This window comes from Geotrypetes seraphini, chromosome 16, assembly GCF_902459505.1.
Source record: "Geotrypetes seraphini chromosome 16, aGeoSer1.1, whole genome shotgun sequence".
NCBI classification, from domain to species: domain Eukaryota; kingdom Metazoa; phylum Chordata; class Amphibia; order Gymnophiona; family Dermophiidae; genus Geotrypetes; species Geotrypetes seraphini.
The window spans coordinates 47,611,341-47,633,701 of NC_047099.1; the positions used below are offsets into that span (position 1 = coordinate 47,611,341).

At 40.8% G+C, this 22,361-nt stretch overlaps 2 protein-coding genes across 3 annotated transcripts in view; both read left to right on the forward strand.

Annotated features, from left to right (window-relative positions):
- Positions 1 to 2,703, forward strand: part of DNMT1 (DNA methyltransferase 1) — a 42,523-nt gene extending 39,820 nt beyond the window's left edge. For both annotated transcript variants that reach the window (XM_033923092.1, XM_033923091.1), the window contains exons 33-34: positions 143 to 233; positions 2,293 to 2,703. In XM_033923092.1, the coding sequence (XP_033778983.1) occupies positions 143 to 233; positions 2,293 to 2,330 (129 nt within the window). In that variant the 3' untranslated portion in view covers positions 2,331 to 2,703. The remainder of the gene's footprint in view (positions 1 to 142; positions 234 to 2,292) is intronic.
- A 2,554-nt stretch (positions 2,704 to 5,257) lies between these two features.
- Positions 5,258 to 22,361, forward strand: EIF3G (eukaryotic translation initiation factor 3 subunit G). The gene is made up of 10 exons (XM_033924855.1): positions 5,258 to 5,343; positions 6,421 to 6,491; positions 13,762 to 13,850; positions 15,989 to 16,048; positions 19,415 to 19,519; positions 20,013 to 20,205; positions 20,360 to 20,467; positions 21,095 to 21,231; positions 21,803 to 21,909; positions 22,261 to 22,361. Exons 1-10 carry the CDS (start codon positions 5,324 to 5,326, stop codon positions 22,274 to 22,276), a joined length of 906 nt encoding a protein of 301 aa, XP_033780746.1. The 5' UTR covers positions 5,258 to 5,323; the 3' UTR covers positions 22,277 to 22,361.

Sequence of the window (22,361 nt, forward strand, 5' to 3'; positions counted from 1 at the left end):
GAAAGCTGGATTATACCAAATGGCACCTGATTTTCTCCAGTTGAATCTTGTATGCTTGTTTTTTTTTTTTAATTCATGATTTTTTTGCTGTGCTGTTGCCTATGTTGGATATATCTAAGGCCCATCTCCTGTTTCCTCTCAGGTTGGCAATGCAGTACCACCTCCTTTAGCTAAGGCTATCGGATTGGAGCTGAAATTATGTCTTCTTGCAAAGGTCAGAGAAGATGCAATAGGTATGTTGTGCTTTTAGATTTAGTGACCTCTAATACATCAAAATGTTTGAGAAAGAGTTATTCTCAGCCAGGTTGGCTGTGCACTTCCCAAAACTGAGTAGTTGGAGACTGAACCACATCACCCTATATAGGATCCTGTACAGCCCACAGTAGGAGAGAAGTACAGAAACAAATTAACAACTTAAAAACATACTTTCTAAAGCTAAGTCTTTTAGTATTTTACAAAATATTAATCAGTGATTTCTAGTCTGTCTTCTGTAGGAAGAGAATTCCACAGTTGCATGACTGTAGCGATAAATAAATTTGTGAGAAGATGACAGTTGAGTTTGTGATGGGACAAATTCAGTTTACTGCAGTGCAGTTATCTGCCTGGTCTGTTTTTAGCACAAAGTCAAAGGAAATTAGCCAAATAAATGGACTCAATCTGTTTTTTTTAGATTTTGTGTGCTAAACACAGCACTTTAAATTCAATATGAACCCTGATTGGTAACCAATGTAGATGTACCGATAATGGACACATTTGTCTATTATTCTTGCAGCAATATTTTGAATTAGTTGCAATCAAGAGAGCAAATTTTTTTTGTGATAAACCTACATAGAGAACATTAAGGAGACTGAGGTTGGCATACATTCTGTAGGTGCCGATTAAGTTTTGGGCATAATATTTTTGTTTGGTTCTGCTGTAGAATATTTTGTAGGGCATACATGTGGTCATCTTTGTATTCTTTTATAAATCATTAGATTAGATATTCAGGCTAGGCAAGACATGGACTTTAGGGCAAGTGAGTTGGGGGCAGGTTTGTCTAGGCCCCTCCTGCATTAAATACTGCTTTGATACTTCTGATGTGTCCAGACTAGTCTGGAGGTGAAATAGGTCTTATCTGCTACCTTCAGACTAGTCAAGAATTTGCCCAAGGATGACAGGTCTCAGAATTTGAACTAGTACGTTTGACCTCAGGTATTTGCATTACTACTTAGTCACTGATGAATAGGCCAGAATCTGGCTTAGGTAGGAGGTTTGCTGCTTGAAGAATGAGATACTCAAACTTGGTGGTTTCAGTCTCCAACTGCTGGTAGAAGAGCATAAACCCACACGTCTGGACTGGTTTGGAGGTTCTCGCCTAATTTCACTTGAGCTTCCGAAAGCTAGTCAAGTAATATCCACTTATTTCACTTTTTTTTCTATACTTTTAATTACTGACTCTTAAAAAATTGCTGCATTTAATGTCCTATCATTTTTTGCTTATAGTCTAGCAGCATGTTACAGGGCAGAAGCTACAGTGTTTGGCAGTTTGATTTAAAAAAAAGTGCAGCCCATCATCTCTTTGATTTCCTTAGCCAGGACAAACATTGGAGTTTTCATGGAGTTGGGGGGGGGGGGGGGGAGGTGAAGATGCCTGTGACATCTCCTACATGTATTCTTGACTTGTTTGGTGTTGAGGCACAAAAATGCAGCAAATCATGGTGAAGTAAGAGGTGCCTTTTTAAAAGAGGATAAATTGTACACATTGTGACTCTATATGAATGTATATAATTTAAACTGCATTTTCAAAAGAAAAATGGTATCTATTCATTACAAAACAATGTTATTGGCTCCCATATTTTAATAAAACTTTTATAATTTCCTTTTTGTACCGCTATTGAATGTTGTTATGTAAGGAAGGGAGGGGGGAGGGGATGTTTGGATAAAATGTTGAAATAAAATTAATAATAGGGATGGAGGGAGGGTAGGGTAAGGATTTCTTTTAAGTTAAAAGAGGATAATGATAAGTTTTTCAAGTGTTTAACTAAGTGTTGTTTCTTATAATTCTTGTACACTTTATGAGAGGGTAAAATGAATTAAGAGAAATAGTGTTGGGAGGGAGGGTGGGTTATAGGTGTATATATATATATATATATATATATGTATATATATATATATACAATTGTTATTGTTTTGATGGATTTATCAAGTGTTGTTTCTGAGACTATGTATGATTTTTCTTGTACACTTGTTGAAGGATTAAAAAGGAATAAAGAATTTAAAAAAAAAAATAAACTGCATTTTTCCTTATTGCAGGAAACATTAAACAGGAAAAAATGGACACTACAAATTAACTCCAGAAAACCCTCCCATCCTTATTTCTAGCACCTAGACTATGGGCCATGCACTGAGTTCTTATTTTTCTTACATACTGAGATTGAAATCCCGCTCATCTCCATGCCTACACACGCACATCTCAAGTGTGTTTGTGAACTGTTTGTCTCCACAGCTGAAATGGAGCCACCTGCAATCTGTTTTATCAACTTGGTGATCATTCAGTGATCAACTGTGCACTCTTTGCAGTGCATTCTGGAATTTTAAGAATGTGCTTTTATTATGCATTGTATTAATAAAAAATCATCCCACTTTATGGAAGTGGAAATTAATACTTTATTGTAGTTTTTATATGTTGTAATATTTCTTCAAATAAATCTCTCCTATAAATTACTCATGGCAGTGATCCTGGTTTCTTTTTGTGTATATTTCTCTGGTTTTGGGCGCTTTCAATATGCATTCTGTTTAATGTGATGATTGGGTCAGAAAATCCAAGTTGGGATTTTCAGAATTTTCCCTTCTCTTCAGTCATCATAAGAATAGTCTTACTGGGTCAAACCAATGGTCCATCAAGCCCAGTAGCTCATTCTCACGGTGGCCAATCCAGGTCACTAATACCTGGCCAAAACCCAAGGTGTAGCAATATTCCATGCTACCAATCCAGGACAAGCAGTGGCTTCCCCCATGTCTTTCTCAATAACAGACTATGGACTTTTCCTCCAGGAACTTGTCCAAACCTTTCTTAAAACCAGCTATCATCCCATAACATTCCAGCACAACCAGCTAGCCGTCAAAATAAAATTCCCTAAGAGCTTTTCAAATAGACTAGAAGATTTTGATTTACATCGCTAAAAGAAGAATCCTACATGTCAAGTGGTAAGATTAGTTCCCTGTTATTGCTTTTGGTTTTAACCGTCACCAGTTACAGCAGCAGTGAAGTTCAATTTATTTGATATACTGCAAATATAAAACCAAGGGTAAAATAAAATCTAAGCAGTTTATAATAAAACATTATTTTAAAAAAATAAGAAAGGGGGGACAGGAACAACAGAAACAAATTAACAGAATTCCGACTAAACAAACAAATTAGGAAAACAGGAAAGGAAGGAGTGGGCAGGTTACAATAAAAATAGAGGTGTGGGGAAAGGGAATGAAGCAAATGAAGGTTGGAGGTTAAAAAAAAGTATTTCTGCCCAAGCATATTGAGGTATAATCAAGAATACCAGGGAAATAAAATTACATACACTTATGACTGAATAACAAAGAGTGAGAGTTAAATGCGGAATGCCAAAGAGAAATAGCAACCCAGAGCAGAAATGAGGCCTAGGAAGGCCAAGACAGTTGAAAAGAACCTTATTCTTTATTGTCCCTCCAGACCAGCACACAACAGATGGGTTTACGCTCCTCTGGCAGCAGGTGAAAACTGAGAACACATTGAGTTTTGGCAGTAGTACAAGTGGGCTGTGCAGTCCCATCTACAACAGACATTCTCAGTCTCCAGCAGGTAGAGGTGGTAAGACTGTGACACTCGGCAATGAACCTTATGGGCAGTAATATCTAATTCTGGACTGCACTTCCTGAATGGTTTTGCTCAATGGAAGGTTCTCTACTTTAGAAGGAAGGCAAAAAGACTGGTTCCTCTTCAAAGCCTTCAAGGAAGAACTGACTGGCTAGCCGCACACCCTATGATGGCTATTATACTTTTTAACATAACAATATATGTTAAAAGGCATGTTTACTAATATCTTTTTTTACTGTTGATATGTCTGACCTATTCACTATCCCCCCTCCTTTACAAAGCTGTGCTAGCATTTTTGGCACTGGCCACGGCAGCAACAGCTGGAACACTCAGGAATTCTATGAGCATCAGAGCTGTTGTCGCATTGGCCGGTGCTAAAAACGCTAGCACGACTTTGTAAAGGAGGAGGGGGGTACATGTTGTCTGTTGTGAATTCATTCATAAAAGGTGGTAATTAAGAGTTGGGTGGTCAGGCCTAGTGACTGGTTTTAGCATCTTTTTCTGTGGTTGTTTTGTAGTTGTATTTTGTAAACCTTGCAGTAGGCACCCAGAAGAGTAGTTTAGCAAAAGTCTTTGGGTACTATTTATTTTTATTTATTTATATACAACTTCTATCCTAAGTGGTTTACATTCAGGTACTTTATCATATTTCCCTATCTGTTCTGGTAGGCTCAAACTCTATCTAGTGTACCTGGGGGGGAATGAGGGGATTAAATGACATGTCCAGGGTTACAAGGAGCAGCGAGGTAGCCTGTATTTAGAAGGCAAAATTCAAGAAAGTGCTGCTAGGAGCTAATCTGCCCAGGCTGACTTTCAGAGTAGCTATAATGAATATGAGAACAGGGTAGACTCTGCTTTCCTATTTATGAAATGCAGAGACCCAAGATGAAAAATATGCGCCTTGATATGAAACTTTAATTAGACAAAAAATCCTTCTTACACTCCAAGGACACTGATAAATGGTCTCTTTTATCTACTTCTACCCCTTGTCTTGTTGAACTCTCAGCAGTGGCTAATCCAGGTTACAAGTACATGACATGCTGTCAATCTTGTCTGTCTCCTTAGCGGTTGATTTTTTGTGTGTGTGTGTTTCTATTTAATACCGTCCCAGCCATCCTTGCACTTTGCAGCCTGGGTAAGACATTTTTTTCGTTTTAATTTAATATATTACAACACTATAATTTAAATCAGAAAGAAAAGATGGGGCACTTCCTCTCCAGACCGCTGCAGCGCTCGCTTCAGCAGGGCCACCGCCTTGCCCCTCTGGACCCCCCCTTTCGTCTCTATGGTGCAAGCATCTCCTCAGTGCGCAGGCGCGTTGGTCGCACAGTTCGGGTTTCTTCCCGCCTCCTGCGTGTGCCCGTCTCCTTGCGCAGGCGCGTTGGTCGCATAGCCGGGTTTCTTCCCGCCTCCTGCGCGAGCCCCGTCTCTTTGCGCAGGCGCACTAGTGGTTCTTTCTGCTGCCGCTTGTTAGAAGGAGGAAGAGGCGCAGCGATGCCGACCGGCGACTACGAGTAAGGGAGGCGCCGGCAGGGCTGACACGTCTCGCTCCTGCCGCGGAGGGGAGGGGTTTTCGACATTTGAAGACGCTCCCCCCTCACCGGAGCGCTTATCTATGAGGGGGAGGGGCTGGCGCTGGTCCGTAGTCAGTGGAATGGAGTGGGGGCGTTGGGGCCTCGGTCACACACGGTAGCTGGAGGGAGGGAGGGAAGCAGGAGTCTCCCCCCCCTCCACTTCAAAGGATGCTTCTGCTACGTTATAGTGTAATGTGTGTGTTATTCTCTGTCATAGATAAGGGCAGACTATAATCTATAAATCCAAATTTAATCCTGGGGGGAGGGGGAGGGGGAGGGGGAGGGGGGGAGGGAGAGGGGAAGAGGGAGGGGGCAGTGGGGCCTGAGAGGAGGAACAGTATCTTGGGAATAGAAAAAGAGGGGCCTGGTTATGGATTGGGGAAGGGATTGGATTTTAAGAAAAGGATTACTGACTTTCATGAAGAGATTCACCCAAAGCGGTTTGCAGTGCATTGATTAGCAATTGGGTTCTCTTTCCCTATCTACCAGCAGGCTCACAATCTCTGACTCTGGTACCTGGAGCAATAGAGGGGTTAAGCCACTTGCCCAGAGTCACAAAGAAACTGGCAGCCATTTATTTCTTTTAATTGTCAAATAACAGATAACATCTTGCCTTTTTTGGTTTCTTAGCACTGGGAAGATGGTAGCCTCCGGAGAGCACCACTTGCTCCCCAGTGCTCTTCTAGAACACTCAAGATACTCTTGCCCAAATCATCTTAATTAGTCCGTCTTTCTAAGAAATACTCCCCACACACCATCCATTGTTCCAAACAAGGCCCAGAACTCTGTAATGCAGTCCCACCAACTCTCCTTAGCAGGGTGCACCCTCGTGTACTCTTCCTAGGTAAGCCCCACTCCTCACAGTCCTGTTTTTGACTGAGCATCCCCTTCTCTATAACTACCTACTTAGACATTTTTATTCAATAAGCTACAATAATACTGTATATTTGGAAAGTAGTCTGGGGAATATGGAATGATCCTTCATATACTAATGGACTTTGTCTTGTTTCTCTGTAGTTCAAAACCCAGCTGGGCTGACCAGGTGGAGGATGAGGTTGAGGTTGAGGTTGAAGTTGAGGTTGATGAAGGTAATGGATTCTGGTTTCCCTTTATAACAGCTTGTCTACTTTTTAATCCGTATAGTATGTGGGCCAAAACATAAATGTTATACAATAAATATGTGTGTGTAATACTGTGTTCAGGATTATTACACCTAATTTTGAAGCTAAGATAGTAACAGACTTCAAGAAAGTTTTAAAAATAAGCACAACAAATTCTTAACTGCAAAGAAGCACAGATACAACTGGGATCTCTGGTGCCAGGGTGGATAAAATGCAATGATTTAAAAAAACATTTTAAAAATTGGATTTTTTAAATTTAAATCAGATTTTTGATTTGTTGGGTTTTTTTAAATGAAATGCTTTTTTGATGAAATATCTCTCTAATGATACATTATAGTCCAAAAATTATTCATTGTGAAATAAGGATTCGTTTTTAATTATGTAACATGAGGCTGTATATTCATACACTGTTTAAATTATTTGGTAAATGAATTCCATTAATCCATTCATAATGTCACAGACAATTTTTCTGTCTAGAAGATATTATCACAGATATTTGGGGTTGCATTTCTCAAAACTGTGAATTTGTGTCTACCAAGATAACATGCTTCTTTACAGCAGAAAAGTTGTAAAATAATAGAGTTGAGAAAAAGATCTTAGTCCCATTATTCCTTTGCAAATCGATGTACACAGAATCAAGCCCTTACCTCTTAAGTGCTACTTTTATATAGCTACACAAGAAGCTAAGTGTGAGGAGGCGGTGCAAGCAATAAAAATGAAAGTGAAACCTTTTAGTCTTAGAATCCTTGTATGTTCTATAGCCTGAGGTTTATCATCATATTTTCTCCTTTGAGGAGAAAACCTATAATGGCAGCAGGCCATAAAAAAGACCCAGTTTGGGAGTATTTTAATGAAGTTCCTCTATGGTAATGGGACTTCTATACCGCTTTTTGTGGATACACATTCAAATCAGTTTACATATATACAGGTACTTATTTTGTACCTGGGGCAATAGAGGATTAAGTGACTTGTCCAGGGTCACAAGGAGCAGTGCTTAGGATTCGATCCCACGACCTCATGGTGCTAATGCATTAGCTCTACCACTAAGCTCCTCACTAGAGAATAACAAGGGGACAAATTTTTCCCCATTCCCACACAAACTCAATTTTCCTGTCCTGTCCCCATGAGTTTTGTCGCTGTCCCTACCCCATTTCTGTAAGCTCTGGCTTAACCACACAAGCCTCGAACACTTATGATTTTAAAGTGTTTAAGGCTTGTTTAGATGAGGACAGAACTTGCAGGGACAGGAAAAGAATCTCCAGGATGGGAAAATGAGTTCCTGCGTCATTCTCTATCACTCACCTCAAAGTCGGGCATGCATTTAAAAAAACATGATTTATATCAAGCCTTTCTGACTAGCGATTTAAATCAACTCACCCTGACATGTCTAATTTTGTTTTTACTTGGCCCGCTGTTAGAAGATTAAATATGACTGTTTGGTGAGGTGGTTTATATATTTTCTACATAAATTGGGTAAAGATCAAACAAGTTGTGTAGTTCTTATTTGCCGTCAGATTTGAGGTTTCTAGACTTGGTTGCTGAATTTTCCCTTAAAGAAAATTCTTCTTTTTCTATTCATATTTATGACTTGCCTTGTCTTCATGTGCTTGAAGCAGTTTGCATAATATGAAACATAAGCACAGTTATAAACATAAAATGGTTACATAATCACATTCTCTCCTTGGACAAGCAGGATCTAATAAGCCACACATGGATGGTATCACCTTGACAGCACATGTCTGAACTCTCTCCCAGAGCCCATAAAAGTGCATAAACTCTTTGGGCATGCATATTTATTTATTTAAAAAATTTCTTACCCCCAATCATAAAATGAGTATAGACAAGCAGGCACATACTATAATTTCATACAAACAATCAACACATTCTCTAATTTCTTCAAAGAAACAAATACCTGACATCGCCATCTCTATATATCCTCATGAATCTTGATTAAACAATCATTTAAATGCTTCCATAAATAGAGTAGTTTTTAATACTTCCTTAAATTTTGAAAATCCAAAAGCGCTCTCAAAGGTCCTGTTACACTGTTCCATAAAGTCACTCCAGCTAAAGAAATTGCAGATGTTCTTATACTTTCATAATGCGCTTTTGAAAAGTCAATGATAGTCGTATCGCCCCCTCGGACCTTAAGGTTCTGAATGGCCGAAAGAATGTCATTACCTGTGTTAGATACCAAGGAATGCTTTGATGAATAGCCTTAAATGTCTACACCAGTGTTTTGAAGATGATTCAAAACCTTACAGGCAGCCAATGGTGTTGTATGATCAAATTTCCTCACACCACAGATTAAACATGTTGCAGCATTTTGGATCATCTGTAAGAACATAAGAACATAAGAAGTTGCCTCCGCTGAGGCAGACCAGAGGTCCATCTCGCCCAGCGGTCCGCTCCCGCGGCGGCCCATCAGGCCCATTTCCTGAGCAATGGTCCCAGACTATCCCTATAACCTACCGCTATTCTTATCTGTACCCTTCAATTCCTTTATCCTCTAGGAACCTATCCAAACCTTCTTTGAAGCCTTGTAACGTGCTCCGGCCTATCACAGCCTCCGGGAGCGCGTTCCATGTGTCCACCACCCTCTGGGTGAAAAAGAACTTTCTGGCATTTGTTTTAAACCTGTCTCCTTTTAATTTTTCCGAGTGCCCCCTTGTACTTGTGGTTCCCCGTAATCTGAAAAATCTGTCCCTGTCTACTTTTTCTATACCCTTCAGGATCTTGAAGGTTTCTATCATGTCTCCTCTAAGTCTCCGCTTTTCCAGGGAGAACAGCCCCAGCTTTTTCAGTCTGTCAGTATATGAGAGGTTTTCCATACCTCTTATCAGTTTAGTTGCTCTTCTCTGGACTCCCTCAAGTACCGCCATGTCTTTTTTGAGGTATGGCGACCAATATTGGACACAGTACTCCAGATGCGGTCGCACCATTGCACGATACAGTGGCAGGATGACCTCCTTTGTCCTGGTCGTGATACCCTTCTTAATGATACCCAACATTTTGTTTTCTTTTCTTGAGGCTGTGGCGCACTGTGCCGACGCCTTTAAAGACGTGTCCACCATCACTCCCAGGTCTCTTTCAAGGTTACTTACCCCTAGCAGTGATCTTCCCATTTTGTAGCTGAACATCGGGTTCTTTTTCCCTACATGCATGACCTTGCATTTCCCTACATTAAAGTTCATTTGCCATTTTTTGGCCCATTCTTCTAGCGTCGTTAGGTCCCTTTGCAGATCTTCGCAGTCTTCCATGGTTTCAACCCTGCGGTAGAGTTTGGTGTCATCCGCAAATTTAATAACTTCGCAATTTGTTCCCGCCTCCAGGTCATTAATAAATATATTGAACAGGAGCGGTCCCAGCACCGACCCCTGCGGAACTCCGCTCGTGACCCCATGCCAGTCTGAGTAATGGCCCTTCACTCCAACCCTCTGTTTCCTGTCTGCCAGCCAGTTTTTGATCCATCGGTGGACCTCCCCTTGCACCCCGTGTCTCCACAGTTTTTTAAGCAATCTTTCGTGCGGTACCTTGTCAAAGGCTTTTTGAAAGTCAAGGTAAATGATGTCAATGGATTCTCCTTTATCCACCTGTCTATTTACTCCCTCAAAGAAGTACAATAAGTTTGTGAGGCATGACCTACCCTTGCAGAAGCCGTGCTGGCTCGTCTTTAGCTGTCCATTGTTTTCTATGTGTTCACAGATACTGTCCTTAATCAGTGCTTCCATCATTTTTCCCGGGACCGAGGTCAAGCTCACCGGCCTGTAGTTCCCTGGGTCCCCCCTTGAACCCTTCTTGAAGATGGGCGTGACATTTGCAATTTTCCAATCCTCCGGGATCTCTCCAGTCTTTAAGGATAGGTTACATATTTGGCGAAGTGGCTCTGCTATTACGTTCCTTAGTTCCTTTAGTACCCTTGGGTGAATGCCGTCCGGACCTGGCGATTTGTCGCTCTTTAGTCTGTCTATCTGCCTGAGGACATCCTCTTGGCTTACCTCTAGTTGGACCAGCTTTTCATCCCGATCCCCATTTACGATGTCCTCCGGTTCCGGAATATTGGATGTATCCTCCCTCGTGAAGACTGACGTGAAGAACTTATTTAACCTGTCTGCTATCTCTTTTTCCTCTTTTACCACTCCTTTTTTGTCTCCATCATCCAATGGCCCCACTTCTTCCCTTGCCGGTTGCTTCCCCTTCACATATCTGAAGAACGATTTGAAGTTTGTTGCTTCCCCCGCCAGTCTCTCCTCATATTCCCTTTTAGCTTTTTTAACCACACGGTGACACTTCCTTACTTTGTGTTGATGCAAATCCCCAAGTAAAAGGTATTACAATAATCTAATTTCGCAATGGTTATTGTCTACACCGCTATTCGAAAATCATACACTGATATCATCGACTTTACTCAGTAATCGCATGTGGAATAATATAGATTTCATCACAGCTAATACCTGATCTGTCATACTCAGTGTACAATGTGGATTAGTGCAAGGTGATGCATGTCGGTAATAAAAATCTTATACATGAATACAGGATGTCTGGTGCAGTTCTCGGAGAGGACCCCCCCCAACAAAGAGACTTGGGAGTACTTGTAGACAAGTCAATGAAGCCGTCCGCGCAATGTGTGGCGGCGGCAAAAAAAGCAAACAGAATGTTAGGAATGATTAAGAAGGAGATCACAAACAGATCGGAGAAGGTTATCATGCCGCTGTACCGGGCCATGGTGCGCCCCCACCTGGAATACTGCGTCCAGCACTGGTCGCCGTACTTGGAAAAAGGACATAGTACTACTCGAAAGGGTCCATAGAAGAGAAACAAAAATGGTTAAGGGACTGGAGGAATTGTCATACAATGAGAGGCTAGAGAAACTGGGCCTCTTTTCCCTTGAAAAGAGGAGACTGAGAGGGGACATGATCGAAACATTCAAGATAATGAAGGGAATAGACTTAGAGAGAGAGAGATTGTTCACCCTCCAAGGTGAAGAGAACGAGAGGGCACTCGCTAAAGTTAAAAGGGGATAGATTCCGTACAAACGTAAGGAAGTTCTTCTTCACCCAGAGAGTGGTAGAAATCTGGAAGGCTCTTCCGGAGGCTGTTTAGGGGAAAGCACCCTCCAGGGATTCAAGAAAAGGTTAGATAAGTTCCTGCTGGACCAGAACATACGCAGGTAAGGCTAGACTCAAATAGGGCACTGGTCTTTGACCTAAGGGCCGCCGTTTGAGCAGACTGCTGGGCACGATGGACCACTGGTCTGACCCAGCAGCAGCATTCTTATGTTCTTATGATTTTCAACTTTTTGTGCATACATGCTGCTTCTTACCCAAGAGCATAGATAAAATGTAAACATTTAGCAAGATGCACATTGCGATCTTCATTGTCAAAATCTGATAAATCCACTATTATATTAACTAACCCTTTATTTGGCATTTTTGCTCAAAAGCAACATGTGTTTTTCTATGGCTCGTCATCTCCAAATGCCTGTGGCTTGGCACTGTTGCTCTCGTTCAACTTCAGGTTATGTAAAGCAGCCATTTTCACCATCTGCCAATTAATGGCTTAATCCCATTAACTATTATGGAATTAGGGCCTAAACTGCTACATCACTACTTACCTGTTTTCAGATATTTGAGCTTATTATTATTATTCCTTATATTGGGTCTACAGATCCAGCAGTGGTGGTCTCTGCAGATTGCAATAATGTAAAACTGCTCCATCAAGGAACAATTAGCTTTGAAAAGCAGAATGGAACAGCCAAGTCTTAACACCTAGATGTTTAAAAATCTAATACCAGAAAGGCTTGTATTGATTTGAAGCCTAAATGGAAAAGTCATCACAGAAAAGTCACAGATTCTGGTTTTGAAGGAGAGTTTCCATTTATAAAGTCTCTTTTTTAAAAAAAGGTGCCTCCCAATCCCCATTGTGAAATGAATCTTATGCGGAAACAGATAAGCTCAGTAGGAGGAGAGTGTGGCATAGTGGTTAGAGCTACAGCCTCAGCACCCTGCGATTATGGGTTCAAACCCCGTCCTGCTCCTTGTGACCCTGGGCAAGACACTTAATCCTCCACTGCCCCCAGATACATTAATAGAGTGTGAACCCATCAGGAAAAAGATAAGCTTGAGTACCTGATTTGTAACCCATTTTGAGCTCCTTTGGGATGACAGGCTAAAAAAATTGAATGACTGAATAGCCTGTACAAAGCTGCTCTTAATGCTTGTTTAGTCATAAGGATCCTGAATGCAAAAATGACCCTACTTCAGGATATTTATGATACCTGAAACGTAATTTTCTTGGTTATCTTTCTAACTTTAGGGACTTGATGTGGGATATGGTGACTTTGAGGATGTTGTACTAAAGTGTGGCAAAATCTGGGCTTAATGCATTTTAATGTGGGACTTTCCTGTGGCTAAGCCTAGATATGATGTCGTACAATTTATTTGGGTGAGAGAGGGTATTTAAAAATGTCTTACTGCAGGTTGTATGCTACTGTTGTCTTTAGAGCATGGGACTTGCTCAGTGTTAACACATGCATTTACAGCCTCCTGGGTTTCCAGTTAGTATGCTGTAATCATAACACATTAGCCCCTTTTGAAAAGTCTGTAATGCACAGGTTAGTATACAAAAAAGGGCAAAAGAACCACAAAAAGCTTTAATGCGTTTCTGCAGGAGCCTAATGTTCGTTAAGTGTGCTTTAGTAACAGGATTGCTTTGTTTCTGGACACAAAGGATACTTTTCCCAGCAGGCAGGGTTTTGATAAGGTTCAGCCTGTTTGCTCCTTTCCAGACTTATATAAACATCTGTGGCCAGTTAAAGCAGTTCTCCCTTGCCACCCCATTTTGTTTCCTAAATAATTGCCAGTTGAATTGTAACTAGCATTGTTCTCTCACTTATTGGACTTTTTTCTGTTTTTCTGCTTGTACATCTTTACTATGTTTTTGAATTGATGTATATCTGGAACTGAATAAAGATGATTGATATATATATAAAAGATACGCCATATTATTACTGAAAATGCCTCTGAGGAAAACAGTGCACATATGTACCTATCTCAGAGTTATCGACATGGAAGTGGCTCCATGTGTTGGACAACTGTTTTCTCCCAGCAGTGCAGGACATCAAAGAACAGATGCAAAATAAAGTCTCTTTATCTCTTCAGCGGTTTGGCAAGGGCTTCCGTTGCTTTCTGTATTTTTACCTGGACTGTATATGTGGTACAACATCTTTCTTTTTCAGGCCCCCTCCCATCGCCTAAAGAGGTTATAAAAGGAAACACCAAGATCATAACAGAGTACAAGGAAGATGAAGATGGCAAGAAGTTTAAGGTGAGTGGGCATCCTTGTTGGGCCACTTGAGGTAAGAGACGGCCCGTGGGCTCATTAAGCGCACAGGAATGTACTGGCTATTGCAGGGCAGTAATACAATGTGGAGTAGAGGAGTTGTCTAATCTAGTTTAGTCTTCGGTTTATATACTGCGTCATCTCCTAACAGAGCTCGACTCGGTTCACAAATAATTAAGACCAGAATACATAAAAGAATGCGAACCTGAGCAAGTGAATGTGAAAATGCTATCAATTCGTCATTTCAGTAGGTAAACCATTAAGATATTGTGTAAACAACAAATTGTTGTAGCTGACCTATCAATCTTAGAGTCAGGGAGTTTGTTCCAAGTTTCTACCCAAGCAGTGGCTTGAGAACTAGGGGAACCAGATTCGCTTTCCACTGTAGCTCCTTATGACCCCGGACAGGTCACTGAACCCTTCATTGCCCCAGGTACAAAATTTAGACTATGCATGTCGGCCTAGGGTCAGAGAAAATACCTGTATATAATATATAACTTGCTTTGATTGTACCACAGAAAGGCAGTATATTTTCCTCCTTATATTTGAAACACGTCATTGTGATTCTTCTTCTTATCTCTCCAGACTTTACACCCTCCTGTCCATCACCTCACAATTTCAGAACTAGAATCTTCTCCAGACTAGAGAATGACACGGGGGAAAATTTGTCCTTGCCCCATTCCTGTAAGCTCTGCCTTAACCACACAAGCCTCGAACACTTATGATTTTCAAGTGTTTGTGGCTTGTGCAGATGAGGACGGAGCTTAGGCATTGGTGGAATGAGGCATTATGACATCACAATCTGAGCTCTAGAATGTTGCTATTTAGCATTTTAAAGGGTTTGAGGCTTATGCGGATGAGGACGGAGCTTAGGCATTGGTGGAATGAGGCATTATGACATCAGAATCCGAGCTCTAGAATGTTGCTTCTTAGGATTTGAAAGGGTTTGGGGCTTGTGCAGATGAGGATGGAGCTTGCAGGAATGGGGTGGGCACAGAAAAAGAACTCGTTGGGATGGGAAAATGACTTCCCACGGGGACGGGGAAAAATTTGTCCCTGTGTCATTCTCTAATCCAGCCCTCTTTGTCAAAATTTGAATTGGAACTCGAGACCTTTCTCAGATTCTTATAGCTGATCCTCTTATTTTCTCCGAGTTCTGGTGTCCAGAATGCAGAGACAATCCTTATATGCTCCCATTCTTTCTTTATTATCTATTGTAATTCTCCCAACTGCCCCCCACTGTCACGTCCTGCTATTCGTGCACCCCTTCCGAATGTAAGCTGCTTAAGACTTTTTGTATGATAAGCGTGATAGTAAATCCTAAAATTAACTTGAAAACTTTGAATATATCAAATCTACTATCCTTCCCCCCCTTACATCATGACCTTGTTTTAGCCCTTTGTTTTCTAGGCAAATCATCATTTAGAATAGTGCCCCCCCAAAAAACTTTTTTTTTGGGCTCCAGCACCCTAACGGAGCAAATGTCTTTTCTGTGGCATACCCACAACCCTAGCCCGTTCCACGCCCCACCCCACCTGAACCTCATCTCATTTTCCCTTAGCTCCGGGCTGTGTCTGGAGGACCTCCGAGCATTTGTGGACGTCAACACAATGACGTCATCACATCGACTTCCGCACATGCTCGAAGGTCCTCCAGGTACGTCCCCGAGCTCAGGGAAAACGAAATGAGGTTTGTGTGGGGGAGGAGAGGTGCCGACGCCGGAAGTGACATTTGGTATGCATCATGTGTCCTTCAATCCCTGGTGACACACAGTTTGCAATTCACTGATTTAGAAGATGTTGAAGCATAGGCCCAGCCTGTAGCACTGTGTGCAGTGTTAACATAAAGGGATCATAGACCCTGGATCCCTTGACTCATAATGTGGTATTGTGTGTCTACGCCTCATCCCACTTGCATCAAAAGCATCATGAAAGAGTACTGATGGTGCCATTAACTGTGCTGAATTAATAATGTAAGGAAAAAGATTTTATTACATGAGTTGGTGTCATTCAGGAGAGCATCATATCCTAAGACATCTGGTTTGCTAACATTTCTGGCAGATCTAGGCTTACAGCAGCTTACTCCTTGTGCAACTCATCAGGCAGGTGCTGTTCTCTTTCTAGATCATCCGGACCTATAAAATTGAAACGAGGAAGGCTTCAAAGGCTGTGGCTAGAAGAAAGGTAGGCTTGGAAAAGGCTGCCTGTTGATTGTACAGTATAATGTATGCAGAATTCTTGGCTTGGAGGGTGTACTTTTAAATGGATTTATTTTTTATGGGGGTAGAAGTGACTGTGGATTTTTAGTTTTCCTTTACTGATTTCTTTATCTGTCAACATTTACTATGTTTCTGTGCTATTTGTTTTGGGTCTATAAGTGGATTTATGCATTTATTTGTACTTTGGAAAAATGGCTCTCTGGATTTATTTTTACTTTGCACTTTTGAAAATATATTTACTTTATCTGCATAATTCCCATCTGGTTCAACAGGCTCACAAAGAATTATTTCAACTAAAATAAAAATGGATAAAAAGTCGCTAAGTTATATTTAAATTTTTTTGAAATAGAAAAGCTTTGAAATGTCTACAGAATAAAGTATAACAAGACAGAACTACTGATAGTGTGAGATTATACAGAGGTGAATATGGTCGAATGTATGGATGTGTTGGAGATACAGATTGAGGTGAAAAAGGAGGTTACCATCTTGGAGATCTGTTTAGATTCAGCATTAACTATGGGAAAATAGGTCGTGAATGTTATTCAGAAAGGTTATGCTCAATTACATATGCTATACAGGTTAAAACCTGCTTTACTGTAACTCTTTTCTTGGGATCAACTAAAGCCTAGTTGAAAGCGCTGCAGGTTCTTATGAACTCTGCAGCTAGACTGATTAGTGATATCACTGGAACAGCACACAGTACCCCGATTTTGAAACATCTTTATTGGCTACCTAGCGAACAACGCGTTCATTACAAAGTGTTCTCTGGTATATCAGATTTTGTATCAATCGGCCTCTTTCTGGTTTCAATGTCTCTGGAAGCTCTACAGACCAAACAGAGCTTTGCGATCAGAACTTGGCATGAGATTATTAGTGAATATTGAAGAAAGCATGAGATTTTTTTCATTGGCTGGAGTGTCCCTTTGGTATAAATTGTCGGAACATCGAAGATTATGCAATGACCGTTTTAGTTTTAAGAAACTGTTAAAAACTAGGCTGTTTGTGGACGCTTATTTGTAGATCAAGGGACTAAATGGTTAAACAAATAGTTAAATATAAAACCACACATCCATTAAATTAAGTTAAATTGTGGAAATCTCTTGTTTAAGCCTAAATTTACACTGACAAGGACAAGTCTCAGATAACAGAGTCATCTATCTCAACCATTGGAATTTCTTCCATGAGAAAAAAAGAGATTTCTCTCTTTACTCCTGCTGACATCACAGGCTTGAACCCGTCCTCCCTACCTTCATTTCAGCTATCAATATATTACACTACTTCATTGATTACTTTATTAATAATTCATAAATTACTATCTATTTAATATTTTATCGTTTGAATTAATTTAAATCTAAAAACTTCATCAAATTTTAACATTGCATTAACTCTTTTAAAACCTTTTTAACTCAATAGTATCTCATAATTGATTAGGGATGCTCTAAATAAATTATTAAAGAGCCTACAATTTAACTCATTACTCAAAACCGGCAGCATATAATGCTTCAACTTTTTTAAAGTGCACTAGTGTTTTAAATACTTTAGAAACTTCAAAGAAAGTGCCTCAGTGCTGTAAACAATCTTTCAATTAATTTGAATATTCAATTCAATTCATTTCAGTTCATTTGTTGCTACAATCCTTCTTTGCTTCACAAAAAGCAGAAAAGTGTTTGTCGTGCTTGTATATCAGGAAAAAAACCTCTCAATTCATTTAATACTTTATAAACTCTCACGGCTTTGCTCTTTCTGGAACCAAAGTAGTTGCTTATATTTTCTGTCTTCCAACGAGGCCTGCGTTTCGCAGGACAAATTTGTAAACCCTCTGCGTCAGGGATAAAGTTTAAAGCAACACTTCTTCATTTGCAGATACGTGTTGCCAAGTTTAAACTTTATCCCTGACGCAGAGGGTTTACAAATTTGTCCTGCGAAACGCAGGCCTCGTTGGAAGACAGAAAATATAAGCAACTACTTCGGTTCCAGAAAGAGCAAAGCTAAGTACTTTAAAGTCGTGAGAGTTTATAAAGTATTAAATGAATTGAGAGGTTTTTTTCCTGATATACAAGCACGACAAATACTTTTCTGCTTTTTGTGAAACAAAGAAGGATTGTAGCAACAAATGAACTGAATTGAATTTAAAATTCAAATTAATTGAAAGATTGTTTACAGCACTGAGGCACTTAAAAAAAGTTGAAGCATTATATGCTGCCGGTTTTGAGTAATGAGTTAAATTGTAGGCTCTTCAATAATTTATTTAGAGAATCCCTAATCAATTATGAGATACTGTTGAGTTAAAAAGGTTTTAAAAGAGTTAATGCAATGTTAAAATTTGATGAAGTTTTTAGATTTAAATTAATTCAAACGATAAAATATTAAATAGATAGTAATTTATGAATTATTAATAAAGTAATCAATGAAGTAGTGTAATATATTGATAGCTGAAATGAAGGTAGGGAGGACGGGTTCAAGCCTGTGATGTCAGCAGGAGTAAAGAGAGAAATCTCTTTTTTTCTCATGGAAGAAATTCCAATGGTTGAGATAGATGACTCTGTTATCTGAGACTTGTCCTTGTCAGTGTAAATTTAGGCTTAAACAAGAGATTTCCACAATTTAACTTAATTTAATGGATGTGTGGTTTTATATTTCGCTTATTTGTAGAGCCATACCAGCCTATATTGTAATATGTTTCATGGAATAAGAAGTCTCTGTTTTGGTTCTGGTCCTTCAAGTCTACAAGTAGACTGATTACTAATTGCCTCTGCTACAAATTGATGGTTTGGAGAATATTCTAGGCTGGGTATTGATTGTTTGTTGGGTGAGAGTGGTATTTTGTTATTTTAGATAGGTATGAATGGAATTGTAACTTTCTGTTTTGTGTTCATAATTATGTATGTTTATTTTATGGAAACCACTTTGTTTATAGGCGGTATATACATTTTTTTAAATAAATAATCCTGTAATTGTCTAACATATATTGGAATCATCGTACACTGTTAGATAAGGAAAAGTAATATTCAGCATTCTCTTAACATGCTTCTCTGCATGTTGGAAAACCAATGTAAGACTCCTTTTTTGGGGCATAAATTCTTCCCGGCCCAAAAGGAGAATAAATTTTATTAACTGTGAAAGGGGCCTCACAGTTTGTTTGTTTTCTTAAATTCTCAATGATTTTCGCTTTACCAGCAACCACTGTTATGGATACATGTCTCTCTATGGATTTATTTTTACTTTGAAATGTATTTACTTTATCTGCCAACGTTTACTGTGCTACTATATAACTGATAGGTTTATAAGTGGCTTTATGGATTTTTTTTTTTTAAACTTTGTTATTGCATAGAACTGGAAGAAATTTGGGAATTCAGAGTTTGATGCTCCTGGTCCTAACGTGGCCACGACCACCGTTAGTGATGATGTTTTCATGACATTTATTACAAGCAAGGAGGTAAGAGATGATTTGGGAGAGGGGGCACCATACAGAGAAGCAGAGGACCAGAAATGGGTGGATGTGTGTGATATGTGATGTGATGCGCTGTGGTGGTTTGGAGGGGAGCACATGAATACTACACAAAGAGATCTGGGAACTGGAAAAGGTTTGTTTCAATTCTACCTGTTTACATGATCTCAGTCTGAAACTGGCAAAATAAAATTAGATCTAGGAAAGAGGCATTTTGTATGGCACTGTGACTTTCAGACCTTTTCAGAAGGTGCCATTTTCAGACAGCATCTGGCCCCTATATCACCACCACCAGGAAACTGGGCTTGATGGACCTTCAGTCTGTCCCAGTATGGTAATTCTTTTGTTGTTATGCTTTAAAACATATAGCACTGCCTACATATCTTTTAATTTTTTTTTTCATTGAGCTGATGCTGCAGCTCTCCTCACCCTCTACAATTGCCCACCCAAGTAACCAGTACTTCTCTCCCTTCCCCCCTAGGACCTGAACAACCAAGAGGATGAGGACCCTATGAACAAGTTGAAGGGACAGAAGATAGTGTCCTGCCGAATCTGCAAAGGAGATCACTGGACCACGCGCTGTCCGTACAAAGACACACTGGGGCCCATGCAGAAAGAGCTGGCCGAGCAGCTGGGTCTCTCTACCGGAGAGAAAGAAAAGGTCCCAGGGGCAGGTGTGTTAACCAGCATGGTAGATTACCAGCAGTACCTGGATTTACAGGCCCATGGCTGCAAACTTCTCCCTAGATCCTGCCATTGTCTCTCTTCTCCTGCACCATCTTAACATGATTACAATTTTTCCCTCGTGTTTCTTGTCTGTCTTTTCAGAGCCGGAACCAGCACAGGCTCAGCAGAGCAAAACTGGGAAGTACGTCCCTCCCAGTCTCCGAGACGGAGCAAGCCGCAGGGGGGAGTCTATGCAGCCTAACCGCAGAGGTACAACCAAGGTTAACACTGTTGGGGGGTGGGGGGAAGGTCCTAGCCCCATTTAAGAAAAAAGAGAATGTAGAATGTGATGGACTTCATGGATTTATTTTTAGAAGCGAGGTTAGTTGGAGATATTGGGGGAAAGTCACATTAGGCTGCTGGAGCCTGGCACTTCCCCAGCACACCATGGGGCTGAGAGTGTATGCTACCTTGTAGCTTAAACTTGTGTGCTGGTTTGTGTGACTCAGAAGTCTGCCAAGGGAACAGTTCATCAGATTGCAAGGAAGAAACTTTGAGGTGGAGGTGAGGCTGCAAGACTGAAGCCTTTTGATTTGTCACAAGAGAGGCAGGGTAGAGGTTGCATATTTTATGGTACGATGCTATGGGCAAGTTCCTGCACTTGATGTGGACAGATTGAAGTTGGAATTCATAGGGTCAGTGATCTTTCTTGCACGTGTCCACAGTGAGACAGATGCTGAGGTTAAACTTAGTTTCCACAGCTGAGTGTGCTCCTTCATTGTACCACTGCACAATTAATCCTTTCCTGTGTGCATTTTGGGGAAGGAAGGGCTTAGCTTTGCTTGTATTTTCTGCCTATTGATCTCTCTTGTCTCCTTGTGCTTTATTCTATAACAGCTGACGACAACGCCACCATCCGTGTCACCAACTTGTCAGAGGACACGCGGGAGACGGACCTGCAGGAGCTGTTCCGGCCCTTTGGGTCCATTTCCCGAATCTACCTGGCCAAGGACAAGACCACAGGGCAATCCAAGGTAATGCAGCTGTGGGAGGAGAGGAGGGGCGCTAATTGCACTTTGGGAACTCTCTTGCAGGAGAGGTTGCAAGGCAGGCCAGTAGGGCTAGCAACTGGAGAGGTCGTGTTCTTTCTTTTCAGAATGTGGGTACCAATTCCGGCTCTGCCACTGGCTCTAAGCCTCAAGTGTTTTGTCAATGTGTGTGACTTTGTCCCCCTATGGGTATTTATTTACCTGCAAGTGAACACCATTATTTTAATGCTTGCTCCCTGCCCCCACTTTGAAGATGTGGCAAACAATGGCTTAAAGCACATTAGAATCAAATTTGGATGAAAAACAGAATAGAAACGAAAAGTGATGCCACCGTGTCAGCCTTGTTATTTTTAATTTGAGAGATTTCCCATCATGGCTGGCATAGTGTCCAGTCTATCCTGTTCTGATAACATCTTATATACTAGAGGCTCACCCTCGTCACAGCTTGTGTTTTTTTGGTAGGAGTGGGGGGCGAAGGTAATTGGGGGACCCTGTTCCTTTCTTGGACTAGCAGAGGGTGTCGTGCATGAGATGAGTCTCTTTTTGTGTTTTGCAGGGATTTGCCTTCATCAGTTTCCACCGCAGAGAGGACGCTGCCCGTGCCATCGCTGGTGTGTCTGGTTTCGGTTATGACCATTTGATCCTCAACGTGGAGTGGGCAAAGTATGTCTTTTTCTTCTTAGCTTGGGCCCACAAACTGTGTTTCTAGAGTTAGAGGTTTTGGAGAAAGCACACTTTATGCAAGGAGCAGATGGGTCATAGTGCAGGGATTCTAAACTGACTGGATCTTGGGGTCCATTTTTAAATGAGAACACTCTGATGGAGCACTGCTTTCTGGGCCTGGGTTGTAGAGCCTTAGGTAGTGACTTTTTCTAGGGTGGGACATCAGTTTACATTGGTATGGTCCATGTGCACTGGTTTCCAGTTTTGGTTATTTGTAAATCTCCTTCTGGTAAGGCTCTTGCTCCCTCAATTCTTCTCCTTGGAACTCTAACCTTGGTTTTTTTCCAACAGGCCTTCCAACAGTTGAAGTGGAGGTGGCATCTGAGTTTTCAAAGCTGATCACAGACGATTCCTTATCTGTGCTGTCTGTAGAATAAAATTTTTGCTGCAGG